This window comes from Solanum pennellii, chromosome 1 (genome assembly GCF_001406875.1).
Source record: "Solanum pennellii chromosome 1, SPENNV200".
Taxonomy (NCBI): Eukaryota; Viridiplantae; Streptophyta; class Magnoliopsida; order Solanales; family Solanaceae; genus Solanum; species Solanum pennellii.
This window is the reverse complement of record NC_028637.1, coordinates 85,624,462-85,649,208: the sequence shown is the minus strand read 5'-3', so window position 1 is coordinate 85,649,208 and position 24,747 is coordinate 85,624,462. Positions and strand designations below refer to the sequence as shown.

The 24,747-nt window shown below is 33.5% G+C and overlaps 1 protein-coding gene and 2 long non-coding RNA genes across 3 annotated transcripts; 2 read left to right on the top strand and 1 right to left on the bottom strand.

The window, feature by feature from the left end:
• Nucleotides 1-1,945: 1,945 nt before the first annotated feature.
• Nucleotides 1,946-5,052, top strand: LOC107009190. The gene is made up of 3 exons (XR_003575931.1): nt 1,946-2,006; nt 4,165-4,251; nt 4,646-5,052. It is a non-coding gene; the product is annotated as an uncharacterized LOC107009190 (long non-coding RNA).
• A 2,202-nt stretch (nt 5,053-7,254) lies between these two features.
• Nucleotides 7,255-10,117, bottom strand: LOC114075550. The gene is made up of 2 exons (XM_027913907.1): nt 8,973-10,117; nt 7,255-8,811 (listed from the first exon to the last, which is right to left on the bottom strand). The coding sequence occupies exons 1-2, from the start codon at nt 9,018-9,020 to the stop codon at nt 8,338-8,340; spliced, it is 522 nt and encodes a 173-aa protein (XP_027769708.1). The 5' UTR covers nt 9,021-10,117; the 3' UTR covers nt 7,255-8,337.
• Nucleotides 10,118-19,000: 8,883 nt separating this feature from the next.
• On the top strand, nt 19,001-19,908 carry LOC114075606. Its single transcript, XR_003575999.1, has 2 exons — nt 19,001-19,385; nt 19,485-19,908. It is a non-coding gene; the product is annotated as an uncharacterized LOC114075606 (long non-coding RNA).
• Nucleotides 19,909-24,747: the final 4,839 nt, after the last annotated feature.

Sequence of the window (24,747 nt, the reverse complement as noted above, 5' to 3'; positions counted from 1 at the left end):
ACAGAAAGATCTCACATACCTCAATAGGGATCACCCCTGACGAATTCCACTCGCGAAACCTTAGCTTTCTTGGTGGATTCTTGATCTTTCTCACCTTTTCTCCTTCTCTATCTTTTCTCCCAAGCCCTAAGCGTGAATTAGTTTTCTAAAACTGACTTAAGGATTATTTTTACTCCTAATAAACCCTTAAGACAAATTAGGAAATAGTTTTGTGAAATGACAAGTTTACCCTTACTAAAATTCGGATTGGGACCTATCTCAATTCAACAACCCAACTTCTGATGGGCATATCTCCCTCATACGATATCAAAATTGTGAAAATTCATCAGTAATGGGAAGATCTCTCCAAGGGATTTTCAACCATATAAAGAATTTACTCTAACTCATCCTGAGCTAGAAGTTATGACCGTTTGAAAATGACGAAGGAAATTTTCCAAATTTTTCCTACTCTTTCCGAAAGTGACTATTTTTAGTTTCTTAACTTATTCTTGGCTATACGAGTTACGAGATGTTACAAATCTTAACATTGATTTTTTTATGAGGATCTTCAATCAATTCAAACGGTTTTGGCATTTGCAGACAATAATGTTCTTTCAATATTGTCTTTTGAATGATGAATTAAGAATGGTCATAAAAATCAATTGTGGATACCATGTAGGCTTGATTATATATTTATTGCATCAGTATTTTATTAATCTATTTAATTAGTAGTTTTGTATGAAGAAAAATTAATATGTTTATATATATATATATATATACACACACATATATATATATATGTTTATATATATATATGTATATGTGTATATATATGTATGTTTGTATGTATGTATGTATAGCACACATGGATTAGTTGGTTTCGGGAGACTTGGATCGTTAGTTTGATTTCTCTTTCTTTTGGCTTAATTTTGATTTGCAATCTTAGCCTATTTCTTTGGAAATTATCCACCATTGATTATTGTTATAGCCCTCAACTAATTGACTATTTTACCACTCTACATAAATTATTTTTATAGCCTTCAATTAATTGAACCTAAGTTATTGGTACAATATTAGACATGTGAAAATTGACACTCATTCGAGAATATTTTGGAAAATAAAAATGGTAGTTAAATCCTTTTTTTAAAAAGTATATTTCTCCTAACACTATAAGAATTTTCCCCTAAATATTGATAAGGTAAAGAAAATGTAAATATGGATAAAATAAAAATAATTGAACTCACACAACATATTGTACAATTAAGTACTACAATGTTATACATACATATATATATATATATATATTCACAAATAATGCTTCATAAAATATCTTTATTTTAAAAAACGAAAAAAAATATGAACCAAGTGTAGTAATATGATCCTATAAATACAACATTGGCTGAGAAGGAAATTCACCCTTCACATATTCTTCTTTTTTCCATTTTCAAATCAAAGTAGCATCACATAAAATGGCTGGAGCACGTCCTTTGCTTAAGTTTGCATTTTACTTTGTTGTTGTCCTAGCTGCAACTACTGGTTCATTCTCTTACCTTCCATCTTATTACAAAATTTATGAATTTAATTGATTAATGTCCATTTATATTATCAATATTTGTTAATTATATTCATGATTTGCAGTTACCATGTCTCGTTCACCAAAGATGCAATCAATGGGTGCACGCGATATGTCACTTGATATTGTGGAGATTGAACAAAAATTAGTTCCGGTTGGTTCTATAATAACTTGCTTGAAAAGATGCTACAAGCAGAGTGATTGCAGCGATGGATGGCTTTGTAGAGATTGTGCAAATGATGCATTTGATCAAGGTGGAAAACATTGCGACAAATTTACTTCTTCTGGACAAGGATATTTTGCGATGCTCAATCGTCATCAAGTAATAAAATATTTATTTGCATTGCAGAAGTCACAAAAGATACAAGAAGCCAACTCTTGATAAAGTAGTACTGTAGAAGAATCGATTAGAAACCTTGCGGTGTTCTCGTCTCAGTGTCGCTGCCACAAAAAGGTAATCCTTTTGACCTTTACTTGTTTTAGACGACATTTTCTTTGATAATATAAAGCTTATTCTCCTTCGCTCCAATGTTTCTTTTCTTCTTTGATTACTGTTGATGCCTATTGATGGACTGTTTGATTTCAAATTGAGTGCGTCTGAGTTATTGGAGGTATAATCTATGCTCTTGTGTTTGTTGTTGTTTTGTTCGTGAAAGATATGGTTTTAATCACTAGTTCCGTCAAATTGTTTAGTCATTTATATTTTAGGAGTTATCTATCGATTTTATTTCTGTTTGGTTAGCATGGTCTATAATATTCTGGTTGGTTTACTGTTCCTATAGTTCAGCTTGTGTGCTTGCTTCCTTTTACACACCAAAAATCATTTGGCTTGATCTTCCGGTAGTTTGGTTTGTGCTTTTTTGTTTCTGGAGGTAAGACTTTTTGAATATTTTTGTGTTGGTTTTTTGTCATATATTGATTCCAACCAGAGAGAATCTGAACTGGAACTGGTCCAAAAACTATTGGTGTAGTAGTGGGCCTTGTTCATGCTTTTCTCTATAAGCTCTTGGGTGATAACATACTCAGGATCCATATAACCTAAATAACAAAGCAAAGTTCCCTCTACATCATCAAGGTAATGAATTATGCTAGAATTTTACTCAATAAGTAGACAATTCCCCAACATGGAGTTCCCTTGATCTCGGTTTTTACTGGTTCAAAGCAAATAGAACCATCATTTAAAGCATGATCAAGGCCAAAATCTGCAACCTATTATATTACAAAAGTTAAAAGAATAATCTGTTGTGCCAACAGATCTTATAAAGCAGTAGAGAATGTTTTAGAGTTAACTTTTTACCAAATCAGCAGGCAATAACAAAAGAAAGATTTGACTTTCGTCCTTGAAAAAAAAAAAGAAAACTAGGCTAACCCTTGAATTAATGTAATTTACCTTTGCAACAAAGTTTTCATCCAATAATATATTGCTTGATTTGTACCGAAGTGTTTGCAACATCAATAGCTATTTGAATTCTAGTATGCCAACTGAGAGGAGTTGTACCTAGATCTTCACATATATTTAGAAGACCAAACAAGAAAATCAACAACTACTTTAATATGCAATATGTATTTGTCAACAATAAATAAGAATTTAAGATTAAGAGCATACTGTGAAGCTGATCCTTTAAGCTTCCATTTGGCATATACTCATACATGACAAACCTGCTCCATAATAAATGTTCAGTAACGAAAAGAAGATATTAATGTGTGAACTAGTTAATTGGTCACCTTACATCAAAAGATAGACAAAGAGAGAAGGTAGAAAAAATAAACAAAGAAAGTTACAAGTATGATTCCCAAACCTCTCAAGCCTTTCAGTGCAAAAGCCCCTTAGAGAAACAAGTTGACGATGATGTAGTCGAGCAAGCAGTTCTATTTCTCTGCAAAACTCATAATCATGCTGCTCAGAAACCTTGTTCATTCTCTTCACTGCTACCACGGAACCATCCTTAAATTCATCTTTGTATATGCCAAATCCTTCATGTCCAATAGCTGCTGAAGTTGTTGCTTTCTTTCTTTGTCCCCTTATAGCTGTATTTCGTAAGTATAGAAGTTGTACCTGTGTGCATTTTGCTTACAAATAAGTAAACAAGATAAGAAACCTAGAGAATCAATGAACAGATCTTGCAGTTCGATTAATACACAAATTGTCTAAAATAACAATAAATTACCTTCCTGGAGTATTTTTGGTGGATGTGTGAAGGATTTGGAAGATATCTTATTAGTTGCATCATAATCTTCCAGTTCTTTGCTTTTCCTCCAAATCAGAAACAATTAAGATAAACAGCATCAGGACAGCCACAACTGTAACTACTATGCTAATGACTGGAAATAATGTAAGGTGGTAAGGATGGGTTTTTATGCGTGTTTATGCTTTTTTACGTGTGTTCATGCTTCTCTGTCTCGTTGTCACCACATGCACTGCAGGTCGAATCTAGTTACAAGAAACCTTATTTTTTATACTAAGCTAATCACTTTTCAATCCTTTAACATAAACTATGATGTGGTAGCTCTTATCGTGAACAATCATCTCTGTTACTATTTTAGAACACATGAAATGGTTTGCTAGAATTAAAATAAATGTATTGAATAGTTATTTGCTTGTCTTGATACAGTCTGTTGCATTGTGATGTGACTACTTAAATTTTGTTCAAGAGCACGACCAATAAAATTGTACACTTTCTGCAACTGGAATTTTTAAGGTAAGCAATCTGGTTGAGCTTGGTCTTATTGCTAGGTATAATCTATGTTATTTTCTCTAATATAGGTCTGCCATATAATATATATTCTTTTCTCTAATATAGGTCTTCCATATAATCTATGTTATTTTCTCTAATCTAGTCTTGACTTTTTGCTTTGAAATTTGTTTTAGCAAGCCTTTTGTCATTCATTTGAATTAAGTTTCTTAAATGGTAGAATCTTCTAATAACTTTAACTTGTCAATTGGGATCTACTATTAATGCTGTCAGTTTTTGGTGTTGAATTGATATGAAGGTATGAGATTCGATGAATCTAAAAGTTCGAAAGGTTAAGTACTGTCGATATTGCTTGTACTCATGAATTTATTGGATTTAATGTTTTGCTTATGTCATGTAGGATATATATTCAATGGATTTGGGAGATAAAAGTTGGATGAATCTCCGAAGAAACGGGCTTCCCAAGGAAATGAAATATTGTGTCCTTGCTAGGAACTTTATTGGATATACTTGGAAAGTCCAAAGATCATCTAAATTCTCGCTATGACTTGTACGAAATGGGGATACGTAAAGAGCTTCAACCTCTAAAAGATTGTAATACAGGAAATATCCATCTAGGTAAAGTTTGTTTCTCTATGACCCCAGATGAGAAAAAGTTATTTTGCACTGTTCTAAAAGATGCCAAATTACCAAAAGGGTGTGCTTCTAATATATCAAGTCGTGTACAAATTAAAGAGATGGAAGTCTCTGGATACAAAAGTCATGATGCTCATTTCATAATGCATTATTTGATCCAAGTTGCAGTCAGAAAAGTGTTACCCAAGAATGTAGCCATGGTCTTTATTAGATTGGGGAATTTTTTTAGAGCCATATGTAGCATGCTTATAAGAAGAAGCGATCTTGATAAGATGAAAGCAGAAATCATAGATATTGAATGCGAGCTTGAAAAGATTTTTCCTCCATCTTTTTTTGATATAATGACATATTTACCTATCCATATAGTAGAAGAAATTAAGCTTGGACGCCTGAAACATTTGCGTTCTATATATTCTACTGAGAGAACTATGTGTGACTTCAAGGGGCTCGTTAGTAATCGAAAAAATCTAGAAGGATCAATAGTAGAAGGTTTTTCGGCTGTAGATTGTTTGAACTTCATTTCGATATACCTACATAATACGGTGAAAACTAAATTAAGTAGGTATGAAACAGATGATGATGAGGACATTCATACAGAGGAAGGTGGTGTTTAACCTTTACTTCCTAAGACAGGCCATCCAATAGGAAGTGAGAATATAAGGAAAGTCAAGATTATTAACATGGAGCAACATGAGTTGTTTGAAGCGTTAGGATCGAATCCACACACACACTTGATGAATAAAGAACACAAGAATTTTAGAGAGAAAGACATGAGAGATCTAGAGAGAGAAAGAGAAAACTCAATTTTTCGTGGTAACACCCCGTGAGTAAACTTCCACGGCGGTGGGGTATATTTATATTAATAAATCAGAGTATTTTTGGTTACAGAGAATAAATGGAGAATAAATAGTAAAGCCTAAAATTTAGGTCGGGGCTGCCCCGAACCCCTCCTTCGGATGGGGGGGCTCCAGCCCCCATAACCCCCTGCCAACCTCACCGCGGAGGTTAAACCGCGTAAACAGTTATATATATTAATCAGACTCCACAACCTAACAATTTCAACCATTTATTTCAATTTTCTAATCATCTAGGTGAACCTTCCAACACTTAATTTCTGGCTACTAATCCTCTAGTTGAACCTTTCAACACTTTTTCTCAGTCTTCTATTCCTACATTTGAAGCTTCCAATATTTATAGTCAGTCTTCAACTAGTGATCTTCCTGAAGAGTATAGAGATTTCCGAGCTTCAAAAGGCATTTCAATAGGTCAAACAGGAGAACTAGAGGCACAATTGAACAAATATTGACAGTAAAAATAGCTTATTAGGTAAGTTAGGGGGTGACAAACCTTCCTATCCAAGCGATGAAACATCTAACTTTGAATTAGAGGAAGAAACAAGTTGGGAAGATGGTGAAGAGGTTGATCAAGTTGCGAATAAATCCATTAGAAAGAAGAAGAAGAAATAGAGTTATTTCTTATCCAACTTTGGGGAAGATTGTTTGAGAAACATGTTTAGTGTTTGGAAGTGTAAGAGAATTTAGGGAAGCTGTAACCAAATATGTAGCTCAAGAAAAAAGTTCAAATTGAAAAATATGTGAATGAGCCTGAAAGAGTTAGAGTTAGATACTGCAGTGAGTGTTGTCCTTGGTTATTGGTTATATGTTTGGATAGCCAAACTATAGATTAAAAACTACAAACCTATCCATATTTGTGTGATTTCAACTTTTAACTATTTGTGCAATTCAAAGTTTCTAGACAACAGATATAAGGATATTATAAATCAATAGCTAAACATAAGAGTTACCAAGTTGCAAGAGCTTATTAGAAAAGGATTGGTTATTCGTGCTGGAAAGACAACAATGTGAAGAAGTACTACAAGAGATTATGGGTGCTCGTATTGTTGAGTGTGGTAGATTTTTTGTTACAAAAATGAGATTTTTAAGATAAAATTCAGGTAACACTTGTATTGTTAAAATTAAAGAAACTATTCAAATTGTGCATAAATCTTTGAAGGATTTTATGTGTGCTTTCATGCTGTAAAAAAAGTGTTCTTTCGAGGTACTAGTAGGTGCATTGGTATAAATGGATGTTTTCTCAAAGAAGTGTGCAAAGGTCAGTTATTGATTGCAGTTCGCAAAATGAAAATTATCAGATGTGTCGATTACTTGAGCAGTAGTTGAGGTTGAGAATAAATTTACTTGGAGATGATTTTTAAGTCCAGTGAAGAATGATCTTGATCTTGAAGAAGGACATGAACTTACTTGATTACTGATATACAAAAGCTATGTTTTGGATTATTGATTAACATTCATCTTCTCCATACTTTTTATTCATATTAACTCTTTTATATGTTTATTTTCTATCTTAAGTAGGATTGGAAATTGAAGTGTCAGATTCATTATCACTTAGTGAACATAGAATGTGTGCCAGGCATGTTCTTATGAATTGGTGCAAAAATTAGAAGGAAATAGAGAAGAAATATTTTCTGAAAGATTGCAAAATCTTTATTTGAAGTTGAATTGAGGGACTACATAAAGGCTTTGAAGAAGTTGAGAAGAGGGTGCTTGAATGGTTTTTTGTATTACAATTCAGAAAGATGGTGCAAAAGGTACTTCAAATGACATAGTAGATGTGACTCTATTGATAACAATATGTCGGAGAACTTGAATGCGTGGATATTGTATTCAAGATACAAGACAAACATTTTTTTTTGGTGATTAAAAAATTTGATTTACCAAAGAGCTTTACAAAATAAAATCCCAGCCAACTTGGACAATCAGCCCCAAGTTTAGCTAATACTCCTAACACATACCATCCCTATCTAACTATTACTCTTTAAAATCAGGGATATATATTAAGTTCTTTTAATCTACTAGGTTGCTGGGAACCTCGCCCATGAACTTCTTGGATGACTTGTCGAATAATGCTTTCCAGTGGCCTTTGTTTCTTTTGAAATATTCTACAGTTCCGTTGTATCCACAAACAATATAATACGCCTGCAAGTGTCACTCTGTATGCCTGCATCATACTATTTTTCCTTCTCATGCATATCGAACTTCCTCCTGCCAGTTCAGGTTTTGCCTCCGAACACCTTGCAAAACCAATAGTTTAGACCATACACTTCCAACATAAGAACATTGGAAGAAAAGATGATCAATATCTTCATCTGACACCTAACAGAGTGGACATGTTACTTCATCAGCTAATCCCCATTGTGTCAATCTGTCTCTGGTCAGTGATCTCCTATTCAGAGCAATATACATTATAAACAACCATTTACGAGCTCCAAAATTTGCCCATACCAACTTCATCTAGTCCACTTTATCCATATCACCTCTCATCTTATAGTAGACTATGCACCCACAATTTGTCTTTTTTCTTGCACAAGTTACATAGTAGCTTCCCAAGAGCAGCTTTGTTCCAGGTATAGATATTGAGGAAATTCAAACCTCCATTTTATTTGGGCTTGCATAATTTCTCCCAAGCGATTAGTGCTATTTTTAATAAATCAACATTTTCTGACAATAGAAACCTCTTCCATATAGACTCGATTTCTTGTATAATGTTCTTTGGCAATGCAAACACTTGAGCCCAAAATATTTGAATAGCAAACAAAACATTGTTTACTAGTTGTGCTCTGTCAGCATATGATAGGAATCTTGTTGTCCAGCTTGTAATCCTCCCAAGTATTTTATCAATGAGTGGTTTGCATTGCACTATGGAAACTCGTTTAGTACTAGAGGGCACTCCAAGATACCTAAAAGGTAGCTCCCCTTTGACAAATTTCAGCTCTTGTAATATATGTTCTTGAATAGTCATCTTCACCCCTCCAAAATGTATACTACTCGTACCAGCATTTGCCACCAATCCAGAAGCCTGAGAGAACATTTGAAAACAGTCATGCAGACACCTAACAAATCTAACTTTCCCCTGCAGAATAGTAATACATCATCAGCAAAGTTCAGTTGAATTATTTTTTGCTTTTTGCATTTAGGATGATAGTGGAATATTGTATTTGTATGTTGTGTTTCCAAAATTCTTGTAAGATATTCTATGGCTAGAACAAAATAGGAATGGTAATAAGGGATCACCTTGTCTAACTCCTTTCTTTGCCTTATATGGCTTAGTTGACTTCCCATTGATCATGATTGTATAGGTAACAGTAGTAACACATTGCATTATCCACCTGATTACCACTGTTGGAAATTTAAGCTCCCACAACATATTCTACCAAAAGCTCCATTCTAGTGAATCATATATTTTCTTCATATCCACTTTCATCATACATCTTGCTGAAATGCCTTTCCTTCAATACCCCTTCACCCATGACTCAAACTGATGTTATCACTAATACCTCTACCCGAAACAAAAGTTGATTGGTTGTCATCTACAATTGAGTTCACCACCTTCTGCATCCTTCTTGTTAAAACCTTTGATATGATTTTATATATTGTTGTGCAGCAAGATATTGGTCTATATTCCCCAATTTGGGTTATCCACTTTGGGGATTAAAGTGACAGATGTGCAATTTATAGGAGAATACATTACTATAAATTGTTACTGCTACCAAATGCAATTGTTGATCTCTATCTAGAGTCTGCCCATTCTTCATGATTAGTCCATTAACACTTGGCAAAGCAACTGCTGATTCTCCCAGCAACTCCTTATACACTACCTTTACTTCCCTCTCAATTTTTTCATGTGAAGACATTACATTGCCTTCACCATTCATGAGACTTGTTATAGTATTATAAGCCACACGATTCTTTATATGTGCAAAGAAATATGAAATGTTAGCATCTCCCAGCTTCAACCAATGAACTCTGGACTTTTATTTCATTATACTATCTTCAATCATACTTCATTTTTCTAGTTGTGACTGCAATTCCCATTCCAGCTGCCTATATGATGTCACTTTGGTTGGATCATTCATATTCTCTTGCACCTGTTGTAACTTATTCCTTATATCTTTTACTCTGTCAGCTACTCCTCTAAACTCAACATTATTCAGATGTTTGATCTCATTTCTCACTTGCTTGAGTTTTCGCCATACCTCCTTAATGTCATTTGTTTTCCTACCATTCCAAATGCCCCGTACTCTGTAGATAAACTCTGGATGATCATCAATACAATTGAAAAACTTAAAGGCCCTTGGAGTATCATTTCCATCATCTCTCTTTAGATCAATTTTTAGCGGAGAATGATCAGAAGATGCAGGTACCCTCACTATCACCTCTAGTTGAGGTTGTTGGAACATTCATTCAGCATTTACCACTGCTCTATCAATTTTTCTGCAAGTGTGCCCATTTGACCATGTGTAGGATCTACCTGTGGACTTCAATTCAACCATACCTGTGTCTATTAGAAAGTCACTGAAATCCCTAATTTCCCCCTCTTAAACCTGACTACCCTGAACTTTATCATCACCAGATAAGATCGCATATATTCTCCCAAAAGCTCCTCCTACTTTAGATGGTATGTAACCCATACATTGCTACAAATAGAAATGTTAAAATCTTGCTTCTCAACTTAATTATGCCTTGTATATATTGTTCATATTTACTTAGTATCACAAACTCTATAAGCTGAGTATTCCAAATCAACCATATTCTTCCTTATTTTGGTATGCATAGTGTTAAATGTAACTAATCTACACTATATGAGCTCATCTCCTATGGTGGATCACAGATATATTTAGAGAGAAAAAGAAGAAGGAGAGTTCTTCATTATTGAAAGCTTAAAGAAAAGAAAATACAATCTATTAGAGATTTCCTTTTTTCTGTTTTCTTATACTAACTGACTAACAACTGTCTTTTAATTCCTAACTAACTCTAACTAACTTTATACACATCATTAAGTAATTCCTATCTCATTATTCCCCCTCAAGCTTGTGGGTGCAAAGACATTCAACACACCAAGCTTGCTTATCAAATATTCATGTTGAGCTCTAGGTAATCCTTTTGTCAATATGTCTGCCAATTGCTCCTTGGAACTTATATATTCTGTTCTGATCAGTCCTGCTTGTATTTTTTGTCTGATAAAATGGCAATCAATCTCTATGTGCTTGGTTCTCCCGTGAAACACTGGATTGGCTGCTATTTGCAAAGCTGCCTTACTGTCGTTGTATACTACAGCTGGTTGTTCAACTTCATTTCCCAATTCCTTCAACAAAGCATCAATCCATACTAGTTCTGAAACTGCATTAGCCATACTCATGTAGTCAGCTTCAGCTGAACTCCTCGAAACTACATTTTGCTTCTTAGATTTCCATGACAATAATGTTTCACCATGTTTAACTAGAAAACCTAACACTGATCTCATTGTATTTGGGCATGCTGCCCAATCTGCATCACAGTACACATTCAATTTATTTGACCTTTTGCTGCTCAGTAGTATTCCAAGTCCTGGCTCCCTCTTGATGTATTTCATTACTCTCACAGCTGCTTCCCAGTGTGATCTCTTGGGTTGGTGTAAAAATTGACTAAATGTCTGAACAGAATAAGCTATGTCTGGCCTTGTCATAGTCAAATATAACATCTTCCCTATCAACCTTTGATACTGTTCCTTGTCTTCAAATAGCTCATCATCTAATTCTCCAGTTAGACAGTCCAACTCTTGGATTGTTAGTTTAATGTTGGCTTCAAGAGGTGTCCAAGCTGGTTTAGCATTTCCTAAACCCAAATCTGAAATAATTTCCAAAGCATACTTCCTTTGATTCATCAAAATGCCTTTTGCTGATCTACTGAATTCCATTCCCAAAAAATTTCAACTCTCCAAGATCCTTAATCTTAAAAGCCTTGTGTAAAATGGCTTTTGTGTGCTCTATAAGTCCCAAATTACTACCTGTCACTAACATATCATCTACATAGACAAGAATCACTACCATGTCTGATCCTTTCCTTTTAATGAATAAGGAATGATCTAGGCTACTTTGAACAAAACCAGATTCCAGTAATGCTTCACTCAACTTCAAGTTCCATTGCCTGCTTGCTTGTTTGAGACCATAGAGGGATTTGACAAGTCTGCATACTAGACCAGATTCCCCCTGACTGTCAAAACCCTCTGGCAACTGCATATACACTTCATCATGAAGATCACCTTTTAAGAAAGCATTATAGACATCTAATTGATGAACAAACCAATTATGTTGAGCAGCTAAAGATAAAACAGTCCTGACAGTAGCAATTTTAACCACTGGTGAGAAAGTCTCATGGAAATCAAGCCCCTCTTTTTGTGTGTAACCCTTTGCCACCAATCTAGCTTTAAACCTCTCAACATCACCATTAGCCTTCAACTTGACTTTATAAACCCACTTACAACCTATAGGAACTTTGCCTTTTGGTAGAGGAACCAAATCCCATGTATGATTATCTTGAAGAGCTTTTATTTCAGATTGCATAGCTTCTAGCCATCTGACATCTAAGATAGCTTCCTCGTATGTAGTTGGTTCAGTAACAGCAGAAAAAGCATGTAAGTATTGTTGATAAGTTGGGGACAGATTGGTATATGAAATGGAAGTTGTGATAGGATACAGAACATGATTTGTTGATGGCTTAGAAACATATTCAGATAGCCATAAAGGTTGTTTAGTAATCCTTGTGGATCTTCTGAGAGGCACAACAGGAGAAACAATAGGTGAAGGTGATGGATGTACTGGTTCTACTTCTGTACACAATGGGGGTGATGAATCATGAAATGTTTCTAAAATCATCAATTGGACATGAAGAAGAAACAGGACAAGATTTAGGTTCAGGTGAATGAGATTGAAAAGGAAATTGATCCTCATGAAATATCACATCTCTGTTCAAAAAAAACTTTTGCTTTTATAGATCAAAACAAACATATCCCTTTGTAACACTTGAGTAACCCATAAATACTGATCTCACAGCCCTGGGTGCAAACTTATCAATTCTAGGCAATGTTCTTGCAAAACACAAACAACCAAATGTTCTTAAGTGTGTAATACATGGCTTCTTCCCAAAAAATGCGTCATAAGGTGATTTTCCTTCAAGAGTTTGTGAAGGCAATCGATTGATAATGTATGCTGCAGTAAGAACACAATGTCCCCAGAATTTGATTGGAATGTGACCTTGGAATCTTAAAGCTCTAGCAACCTCAAGAAGATGACTATGTTTCCTCTCAACAATACCATTCTATTGAGGAGTATGAACACAAGTCCTATAATGAATAATTCCTAAACCTTTGAACAAATCCTGCATAGAATTACTAATGAATTCTCCTCCATTATCAGTCCTTACTCCTTTAACATTTGCATTAAACTGAGTAGCAATCATCTTTAAAAAATGTTTAAGAATAACCAGCACATCAGATTTGAGCTTCAATAAAAAAAAAACCCATACTGTTCTCGAAAAATCATCAACAATAGTGAAAAAGAACTTATTTCCATCAAATGTTGGAGTGTCATAAGTCCCCCATACATCTAAATGCAACAAATCAAAAATCTTTGTAGATTTAGTGCTACTGCTGTAGAAAGAAAGTCGAGTATGTCTAGCTAGTGAACACATCTCACAAGTACTTAAAACTGATTTGCAACTGCAGCCTAACAAATCCTTTATGGACCCTACTGATGCATGGGCTAATCTTCTATGCCAAAGCGTAATATCCTGTTTGTCAGCATGAGCAGCAAAGCATTTAACATTGCCAGGTTCTGAAACTTTATGTTTTGATGAACTTGTTTGAACCAAAAAATAGAGACCATCCTTCTCCTTACCAATCCCCTTCAGTTTCCCACTGGAAAGATCCTGGAACACACAAAATCCAGGATAAAATGATACAAAACAATTGAGCTCCTTAGTAACTTTGGCTACAGACAAAAGATTATATTTAAACTCAGGTACATATAGAACATCGTGCAATTCTCCTGTATCTGTGAAATTGCAATTACCCATATGAGTCACGAAAGTCACACCTCCATTGGGTAAATGAACCTTTCTATTTTGGTCAGGCCTAACAGTTTGCACATTATGTAGCACTTCTAAGGTAGAAACCATATGATTGGTTGCACCACTATCAATTATCCAAGGCAAATCTGTAAGTTTAATGACATTAATGTGAGTCATACCTGCCATATTGGCCATCACATTAGCTGTGGAAATATCTCCATCTAGCATATGTTGAATGTGATCATGTTGCTTATCAGTTAAAGGAGGTACTCTAGGTAGATCTCTTGCACCTGAATGCATTGAAGAATTGTCAATCTGGACATTATTAGCATTATAGGCATTGTTACCTGTCCACTTCTTCTTGAATTTCCAATTTGGTGGATAACCATTAAGTCGAAAACAATTAGCCTCTACATGTCCTTGATTTTTGCAATAATCACATTTCAACTCCTAATTCTTCTTCCCTTTATAATATTGATTTGAGTTAGATTGTGAAGTAGTTCCTTTATTGTAATGAGGAGGTCCTCCTCTTCTGGCCATGGGAGCAGCTAGATCTGTACCTTCTTCACTCATAGATGTAGATGTGATTGATCTTTGACTCTCCCTCTCAACAAGCATAGCATAAGCTTTGTTAATAGTGGCCCCGTAGGTTCAACCATCAATATCTGACTACGTGATTGTTCATAGGTTTCATTCAAACCCATCAAAAATTGCATCAACTTTTGTCTCTCCATATGCATAGACAGATCCTTAGAATTTGGACAGTTACAGGGTGGAGGTTTAATACTAGCAAATTCATCCCATGAATTTCGCAGCTTAGAGAAATAAGTCGGTATACTATCAATACCTTGTACAGTGGTGGCTATGGCTTTATGCAATTGATAGATCCTTGAAGCATTTACTTTGTCAAAACGCTCTCGAAGATCCTCCCAAACAGCTTGTGCACTCGTTGCATAAAAAATACCTGTATGCAAATCCTGAGTTACAGAGCTCATAATCCAACCTTGAACTATCGCATTACATCGATCCCATTGATGCCCCAATTCAGTTCCGAAATCCTTCTTTTTCCAGCTGTCATCAACAATACCCAACTTGTTCTTCCCAGGCAATTGGATTCGCATGGCTCTGCTCCAAATGGAGTAATTATCTGATCCTGTTAGTTGCATCGGAATAATGGATGTACCTGTAGTACCGGATGGATGTAAAAAGAGTGGATGACTGTGATCAAACTTGAGATTCGCCATTGATGCCATCCGCGAAGCAGTAACTACAAAAATCAACTTCAGTAGGACTTGGAATTGTGGTTCTATGGCTCTGATACCATGTTAAATGTAACTAATCTACACTATATGAGCTCATCTCCAATGGTGGATCACAGATACATTTAGAGAGAAAAAGAAGAAGGAGAGTTCTTCATTATTGAAAGCTTAAAGAAAAGAAAATACAATCTATTAGAGATTTCCTTTTTTCTGTTTTCTTATACTAACTGACTAACAACTTTCTTTTAATTCCTAACTAACTTTATACACATCATTAAGTAATTCCTATCTCATTACATAGTTTGCTTCATACTTCCATCCTGGTTATGTTTTCCCTACTATTCTATTAGCCATATTCTCTTTTATTTTATGCAATAATATTGGTATAATACTAACTTTATTCTCCTTCACAAAAAATTTTAGTTTCTTTTGTTTGTGAAGTTTGTTCATCCCCCTTAATGTTCCACGTGACTAACTGGATACTGTCTGTCACAGTCCCCTGGATCCAAATTCTCTTTATGCTCTACACCTGCAAGGTTTTCATACCCATTCTTTGTAGTCAGAACATGTTGACTTCCGGCCTCACTTCGTGTCGCTGTAGTCTTGACCTTCATCCATTGATCTGATACCTCCCTTATTTGCACCTATTCTTCTTGGTCTCCTGCATTGGTTCTACCTGTACATCTTCCTTGCCTCCTGGTTCCCCATTTGGCTTCCTGATCCATTTAGTCACTAGTTTTGGTCATGTTCTTAGGTTTGGTCCATCATTCGCCTGGCATGTGTGTCCTATTTGCATAAACTTTGTTCAATACTCCAGGACCCATTCATATTGCACAGTTTGTTCAAAAAATCTTCCATTCGGGTTTTCCACCTACACTTTCTTAGGCAACTCCATAGCTACATCCATTTCAATGAGTACTCGTGCAAAGGAGATTCTATCAACCTTTGAGGTACATTCATCTGCATATAATGGCATCCCTAGGCCACTACTTATCCTACTAAGGAATCCCCACTCCAACAATTCAGAGAGAGGTTTGGATATTTTACCCAGATCGGTACAATTTGCAATATCTCCTTGTTAAAATCAAACTCCGTGTAGACCATGGCTTGACGATAATTGGCTTAGTATGCATCATATGGGGACCTGAGTATAAGATCTCATTCCTATCATCCATTCTATTAAACCGCACTAGAATATATCCATCATTATGGTAGTACACCTTGGGCTTACTGACTGTGTTCACTTGTGTTGCAATATATCTCTCCATTGCAGCAATCATCAGAGATTCACCCACAAAATATAATAAGACTTTCTTCCATTCCTCCGTTGCTTTCTCAATTTCCTCCTTGTTCAGTTCAATGACCTTTTCACCATTCTTCACAACTGGAGCAACATAGCTAAGATTATATTCTGCTATTCTCAAAGAGTGTGGCCCATTTATTATTGGGTTCCTCTACCAGATCTAGTTTTCGGTGAACTCTAGTAGAGGATTTTCCTTCCCTATCTTCTGGTTTCTTGATCATACTCGATTCACACTGCATCCTCTCTGTCTTTATGACCATGTTACTGTTCCATTGGTATTAGGTGTTACCCCCTTTGAAGGAAGGGGTGACCATTATTCCATTGTTTGCTTATTTCTTTTGTTGTTACCTTCTCAATACTACATTTTTTATTTAGGTCTTACTCCTTCACAATTACCTTTTTCTTCCTCTCTCATGCCATTCCCATGTAGTAACCCTAGGAGAGAGGAGAGAGGAGATAGAGAAAATAATGACAAGAGTCCCTCAATTTATGCCTAAAATTTTAAATACACACTTATACTATACTAAGGTCCTATTAATCCCTGAACTTATTTTATAAATAATTTTCTGCCCCTTTTCGGCCTACGTGGCAACATCTTGTTTTTTTTCAAACTAGTGTCACGTAGCCAAAAAGGGGTAGAAAATTATATATAAAATAAGTTCAGGGGGTAACAGTACCTTAGTATAGTATAAGTGTGTGTCTGAGATTTCAGACATAGATTGATGGGGTATTTATGTATTTTCCCTGATAAAAATGATAAAAAGAATGGGTCAATTAAGAAAGTTTTCAAAAACATGGATCACTGATATTTCTCCAATGGCTTTGAAGATTTTACAAGAAAACAAAAATAATTCAATGCAATGTAACTTATCATGAAATGGAGAAAGATGGTTTGAAGTTGTAGACAAGAGCTTTACACGTTGTGTAGACATTGTTAAACACACTTGTAGTTGCAGAGCTTGGCAGCTTAAGAACATAGTATGCCCTCATGATTTTGTTGCCCTACATTACAAGCAATATGAACCAATTCATTATATAGATAATAACTTCTCTAACAAGGAAACCTATGTGAGAACATATGAATATTTTATTTAGACAATGAAAAATATGAATATGTTGCCACCATCTGGTAATTCAATAGTTCAACTACCAATAATTAAACAGTTACCAGGAAGGTCAAGTAAAGCTAGAAGGAAAAACACAAATGAAACAAAGAAAACTGAAAAGCTTAGCAAATGTGGATCTGTTATCACTTGAAGCAATTGTCATGCAAAGAGCCATAATAAAAGAGGATGTCATACTCCTCCAACTGTTTCAAGTCAACCTGCAACAACTTCTTATTAGTCATAGGTAAATGTAGCAATTGTCATTAATATTTAGTTGAATATATGCTAATATGTTGTATTATCATAACCAAATCAGAACAAATAATGAAAATGGTAGAGGAAGAGGTAGAGGAAGGGCCAAAGGAGGGGGGGAGCCTCAAGAAAGCCAGAAGAATGAAAACAATGGCAATAGAATAGAGTTTCCTCAACAAAACCAAGTGAATGAGGGCCTGGATAGAGGAAGAGGGAGAGGAATGTTAGGACCGGAAATAAGCAGGTGTAAACGCGGAAGCTAGCAAAGCAAACCTCAAAAGACCACGAGTAAGAAGACAACGAGAAATATCAAAAGACACAAAGATTTAACGTGGTTCGGTCAATCGACCTACGTCCACAAAGGAGATGAGTAATCCACTATAAATATGAGAGTACAAAATACAGAGAGAAACAACCTCAACCAATTCACTCTGAATACATGGGAGGTTCACACAAGTGATAACGTATCAAGCTTGTGACCCATAAATTCTCCCTCTAACCAAAACTCTCAAAGCCCTTAAGACTACATTGTGAATGCTGATTAAGTTAGAAGGAACATTCCTCTATTTATAGAGTCCTAAATCTTTTCCTACAAGAAAATGATTAGTCAATTCAAAACTTTTTCCTAAAAGGAAAACCTATTTATGGTAAGAAATTTAGGACAAATAAAACCTAAGAAATCTCCCCCTTGGCCTGAATTTCTGACAAAATAAATTTGTCCACCTTCTTTACTTAATCTTCAACAACTTGCTTCCCCTCTCCATAATCTCCTTTGCCAAATTTAGGTCTTAACACAGAGAACCTCTCTGAAACAATTTCTCCAACAAAATCTTCATTACTGTCAAAAAGGTTGCGGCTAGAATTACACCCGTCAAGATTAACACCTCTTTCTAACCTGGTTCAATAATCGATTATCAAACCATTGAACCTGACTCCGTCATTGAATCTGGCTCTGATACCACTTGTTAGGACCGGAAAGCAGGTGTAAACACGGAGCCTAGCAAAGCAAACCTCAAAAGACTTCGAGTAAGAAGACAACGAGAAATATCAAAAGACACAAAGATTTAACGTGGTTTGGTCAATCGACCTACGTCCACAAAGGAGATGAGCAATCCACTATAAATATGAGAGTACAAAATACAGAGAGAAACAACCTCAACCAATTCACTCGGAATACATAGGAGGTTCACACAAGTGATAACGTATCAAGCTTGTGACCCATAAATTCTCCCTCTAACCAAAACTCTCAAAGCCCTTAAGACTACATTGTGAATGCTGATTAAGTTAGAAGGAACATTCCTCTATTTATAGAGTCCTAAACCTTTTCCTACAAGAAAAGGATTAGTCAATTCAAAACTTTTTCCTAAAAGGAAAACCTATTTATGGTAAGAAATTAAGGACAAATAAAACCTAACAAGGAAGACACATATGAATGGACAGAGAAGGGGGATGCCTCAAGGTAGACAAGAAAATGATAACACATGCAATGAAAGAAAGATGTCTCAACACAACCAAGTAAATGAAGGCACAAAATAGAGGAAGAGACAGAGGAATAGGTATGTCTCAAGAAAATTACGAGAATGAAGGCACTAGTGGTGGACAGACTTCAAGACCTTTTAAAAGGCCAAGGATGGCAGGATTTGGAATATTGGTTGGTGATAATGATTTTACAACTCTTAATGTAAGTACAATCCTAAATTATTAATTAGATTAGAGATTCTAACTTTAATACTTTTACTAACCTTTGTGGTTTATTTGTACAATCTGGAATGCCAAGTAGAAGGGTTGTTGATACTGGTACAAGAGTTTCAAAGAGGTCTGATGAGGTTACTGGAGATATTGACTATCAACCACGTTTTGAAGTGAAATGGATAGGAGAATCAACCATTATCAAGAATAGGCTTCAACAAATGAGGGGTGAAAAAAGAATTCAAACAAGGTCTGAAATTATTGCTAATAATCAAAGCCAAAGAAATTCAACTATAAATAAGACCAATTTTCCAGGAAAATAGTTGACTTTGGTGTTGTTATTGTTGTGTTATTTACACTTTTCTTAATATTAAACTATATTTTGGTGTATTATTGGGTATCAATTGTGTGTTGCCAAATTTATTTAGGCAACAACTCTCTTCATTGTGACATTTAATCAAAGTTGTATCAACTTCAAACTTTCAATAAGGATGAAGTGAAGTTCTCATTTGTTATGGTGATTGTCATTTTGTTTAGTCTTTTTTGATGAAGTATGAAAGGAAGTTGGCAAAAGAGATTAGTAAAAAAGGATCAAAATCGTCATTTATGTTTGAGTCAAAAATCAAAGTAGTCTTTTTCTTTTAATATATAGCACTAATAGTCCTCCATGTTTCAAGAATTGGTACACTTTTAATATTTTCTCTAATCATCTGGAGCCTTCCTTTGCACGCGAAAAAGCATATACATGATAATCTTATTTTCACCATTGCGAGTCAGATTTTATCTTCTTCTTCGATAACTCCATTTTCACTTGGTGTAAACCAGATTTTCCCCTTCTTCTCCATAGTATCCATCTCTAATTCCATAACTTTGATTTTTCTATCATACAAACAAAAATAAAAACATTGAAGGAAATTTTAAGCAACTTGAAGGGACCTATTATAAATATACATATAGTTACTTTTAGTATCATCATATATTACTAAAAGCATGAACAAAAAAGTGGAAAGTTGAATTATGATTTTATCCTTTCTATAAATTAAATTGTTAAAATATTTAAATATTTGATTGTATAAATTTAATTAAATGTTAATGACTTTTAGACTTCCTAAGATTAATTCCTAATTAAATATCTAATCTATTAATATTTATCATCTATAATCTATATGTATATAATAATTATAATTTAAAAAAAAAAATCTTTACCTAAATTTCTTTTTTTTCTTCTTCTTATAACTTTTTCCTTAACCCCTCTCATGAATAATATAATTGATGTGGATAAAGTATTATCCTTTATGATAAATAACGAAATTTAATAATTTAAAGGGTGCAAATTTACAAAATGGAGACGCACATTGATAATGTTCTCTTGATTATTATTAAAGAATGACTCTAGCTTCACAAATTTATACTCATAAATGCTTAATTACATGATAAGAACTTTAGTTGTTCTTTTTACATGGTTTGCTAACTTTAATTTTTTTTCATATTCTTCATTTATTTATTATTATTTTCTAATTACTTATTTAACTTTTATACTCTTAATATTCATAACTCTCATCTTTTTATATTCATAACCTCCAAATATTTAAACTAAAATTTTAAGATATCTTTTAATATTCCTTCTATTCTATTTATATAAATTCAACTTCTTTATCTCATGAAACCCCTACCAAGATTATTAGGCTATTGTTTTTATTCAATAATAAAAACAGATGATGAAGACTCTTGAATTTTGATAGGATATGAAAGGAGTCGATAAAAGCTCAGAGAGTTATGTACTAATTTTGTACTTATTTTTTCATCTATATATACATCAATTTTATAAGAATAATGTCTATATTTTATTTTTTCTTAAATATTATGTTTCTTTTTGTCTTTTTTTCAGTCTGTTAGACTTATTAATTTAGTTTTCTATGAATGTTTTATTGTCGTAAGTCTTTGAATTTTGTAATTGTTACATTTTATTATTCATTATAATTTATATATATATTTCCATGAGATTTTAGTCATTCTAACGTATCTATAAAAATTCACATGAAACACACGTGCGAAGCACGTCCTCAGAAACTAGTATATATATATGTATGAGATACTAAATACAAGGAGAGAGACAAGTGAATTAATCAAATACATGTGAATCCACTTAGATAAACACTTGGATAAAATGCATCTAAAACAAATTACACATAATTTTAACCCCATGTATCAGAGATACCTTATACATGCATCACAAGTCCAAAATCCGATAAGATTCGTAACATTACAAACAAAATCTAAGTAATTAGCTCCTAAACTAATAAAATTTCTCTTTCAAATTACCGTTTCTAATTTTCATTATGATACTTTAACTTGGGTCAATGTCTATTGAATACTCCAACATCATTTGGAATGTCTAAGAAACACCCCATTCTAACGTGACACAAAAAGTAATTCCGTTGTTGTTTAGTGCGTGAATCACTTGTATAACCATGAAAGAATCATTTGCTTCAAGATAGTAAAAGGTAGAAGCGTATTATTAATGAAGTGAATAGTTAATTAACTCAATATGATAAATTTCATCCTTGTTATCATTTACAATATACAACAATAAGAATATACTTTTTTTGAAGTACGAAGATAATGTAAAGATGACAGGATCAATCAAATTCTTCCGAGAGTAGTTCTCCACTGCAATATAGGCATTTTGATCTTTGTGCCACGTCCCTAAACCTATTCAAACTCATTGCATCATCACACTTTGGTATGGAAGTTGATTCCTGTAGTAAATTGCTGTTGACATGAAAGTGAACCAGAAATAGTTTCTTTTAATGATCGTGTTGTCGGGACCAACTTGGCACACACCAGGTACTTGCTACTTCCCACCAGAAATAGTTGATCCAAAGCTTAAAATAATCTCCAACTATCATCTCCATTAAGGACTCTTAACAACATAAAAATTATAACAGGTGAGGACAACACAGAAAGTAAAGAAAGCGTTCATGCACACTTATGTAGGAGGCAACTAATTGATATGTACAAATTGACTCAAATGGGTGAGAAAGTAAAGGAAAGAAGTAAGCTAAGCAAAGGGAATATTGAATAAAATGATATTTACAAAATAGAAGAAACATANACGTATCTATAAAAATTTACATGAAACACACGTGCGAAGCACGTCCTCAGAAACTAGTATTATATTATAAGTGGGAAGCCCCTTAGCCCAAAGTTGAATTACGAATTTGCCCTTCACTTGAACATTATTTGAATATATATAATATTATATGAAAATAAAAGCATGATATTATAATTTTTAACAACTTGAAAAATAAATTCACATTTCAATTACAATAATTAGGATAATTGAAAAGACAACAGTCTGAAACTTACATTTAAATAACCATGAATAGGATAAGCGAAAAGGCAATTGAAAATAATAAATCTTTTTTCAAGTGAATAATGAAATCATTTCATCTTCATATACATTTCAAAAGGCATGGAAGATATAGGAACACTATTTTAGTTAAGAAACAGAAGACTCTAAGACAATCATATGAAGTGTGGTGCCTGCAGCGATTTCTCGACAGCGACAACGGCGAGGAATTGATTTTGTGTTCCTTGAAATCTCATAGTCCTCCTTCATCCCCTGCCCTTCATCAATTTTCTTTTTCTAAAACCGAAAGGTTTCAAATTTTTAACAATATTTCTTTGTTGTCCCTCTCTCTCTTATTGTAGAATATGCCTCTTTTAAATTAATGATGCAATTTGAAGTGTTCTTGGAATTCAAGATAGATAGATTTATCCGAGTATTTTTATAACGTAGTTTCAGTCAGGATATTCACTGGGTTTTTTTCCTTCCTCTATTTTATTAATCTTTATTTGTTCCTTTTACCCCTTTTTATTTTTTCTTCCTTGGCTTCTTTTTCATTTTTGAAAAGGTGAAATTTTAACAATAAATATGATGAAAGTATATAATTTACAGGTAGTAGTAAAATAATTTTACCTTTGAAAATCACACAAGATATTTATCGCAGCTATAATTTTTTTATGCAATATATTTATTCTCTTATTTTCACATATGTGCTTCTAAATTGTATAAATCATTATTTCTCTTATAAGATTAAGAATTTTAGTTAGAGAACATATTTTAATCTTTCTATGTCTTAGATATTATTTTCTCTTTAGTTTGAATTTGTAATATTTTTTTCTTCAAATTATACATGACTCATCACAAACGTGCTTATAATGTTGTTATTGAATCGTCTGTTTTTCTTATTTTGTTAATTTATTTTCTGTTTTGTTAAAAATTAAATTTGAAAACGAAAACATATTTATTATTTTTTACTATTCGAACTAGTGTTGAATTTTTTATGAATACTGAAGCATCATATCATCAAAAAGTAACACAAATAGTGCTATATTTTATATAAATACAATAAAATATACTCATATGTAGACCCGTGGACTTATCACAAGTAATTGCATTTTCAAGGCAATCTTATTGTATTATCGTTAAACTTCGATGTTTAGGTGCTTTATAGAAAAATAAGTCATTTGTTTGGTGCATATTTTAGGATCTTTTGTTGTAATATGCGGAATATGTAATTGAAATTTATATTTCTGATAAAGTAGTCTCACGCCTTTGTTATTTCATTAAAGACATTAGATACATTTATTATTATTTTTCAATTAGGAACTCAAAGACAATTTTTTTAAAAAGCAAGTCATAGACATATTTTACAGTCAGGCTTCACATATTTCTGGTTTAATTGCAAATGCACTATTCTATTTTATGAGTTATTTTAATGAATAAAAAATAATTAGTAAAATTAAATAATTTCAATATTTTATATGTTATAACTCACACCACATTATATATATTCCTTAGTTTATTTAAGTTTGTAATCATCTTGCATACTACAGTAGGTTAGTCTACATCCCTTGTAAATTTTCATTACCAGTTTGTAATTATAAGAATTCTTACTATTTTATTTATTTGTATCCTTTAAAATTTCATACATATTCATCTTCTTTTTGTTGAGAAATATGTAAACTATGATAGTTACAAGATGAATATACTCCAACATAAAGTTGTAAGTAAATATTTATTTTTCACATCTCCATCGTTTTGTGTTTTTAAATATAACTTTGTAGTTGATTACTGTATTTTTGCATTCATCCTTTCTTCTAATTTTAGGATATATATAGTAAAGCTAATCACATTTTGTATTTATCATTAATTATTTTGAGGGTAATGTCCCATAGAATAATAATTATGTATTTTTCATTGTTTGATAATCATTTATCTTTTTAAACCAACATATTTGTACTTTTTCCTTTTTATATGTAATCTCAAATGTTCAAAAAATTCATGT

Excerpts from the sequence above, each read along its gene's own strand:
- LOC114075550 (XM_027913907.1), bottom strand. The coding sequence starts at position 9,020 with ATGGGAAGTCAACTAAGCCATATAAGGCAAAGAAAGGAGTTAGACAAG. Across the intron at positions 8,812-8,972 it reads AAAGAAAGGAGTTAGACAAG|GGGAAAGTTAGATTTGTTAG; the intron begins GTGATCCCTTAT and ends ACTATTCTGCAG.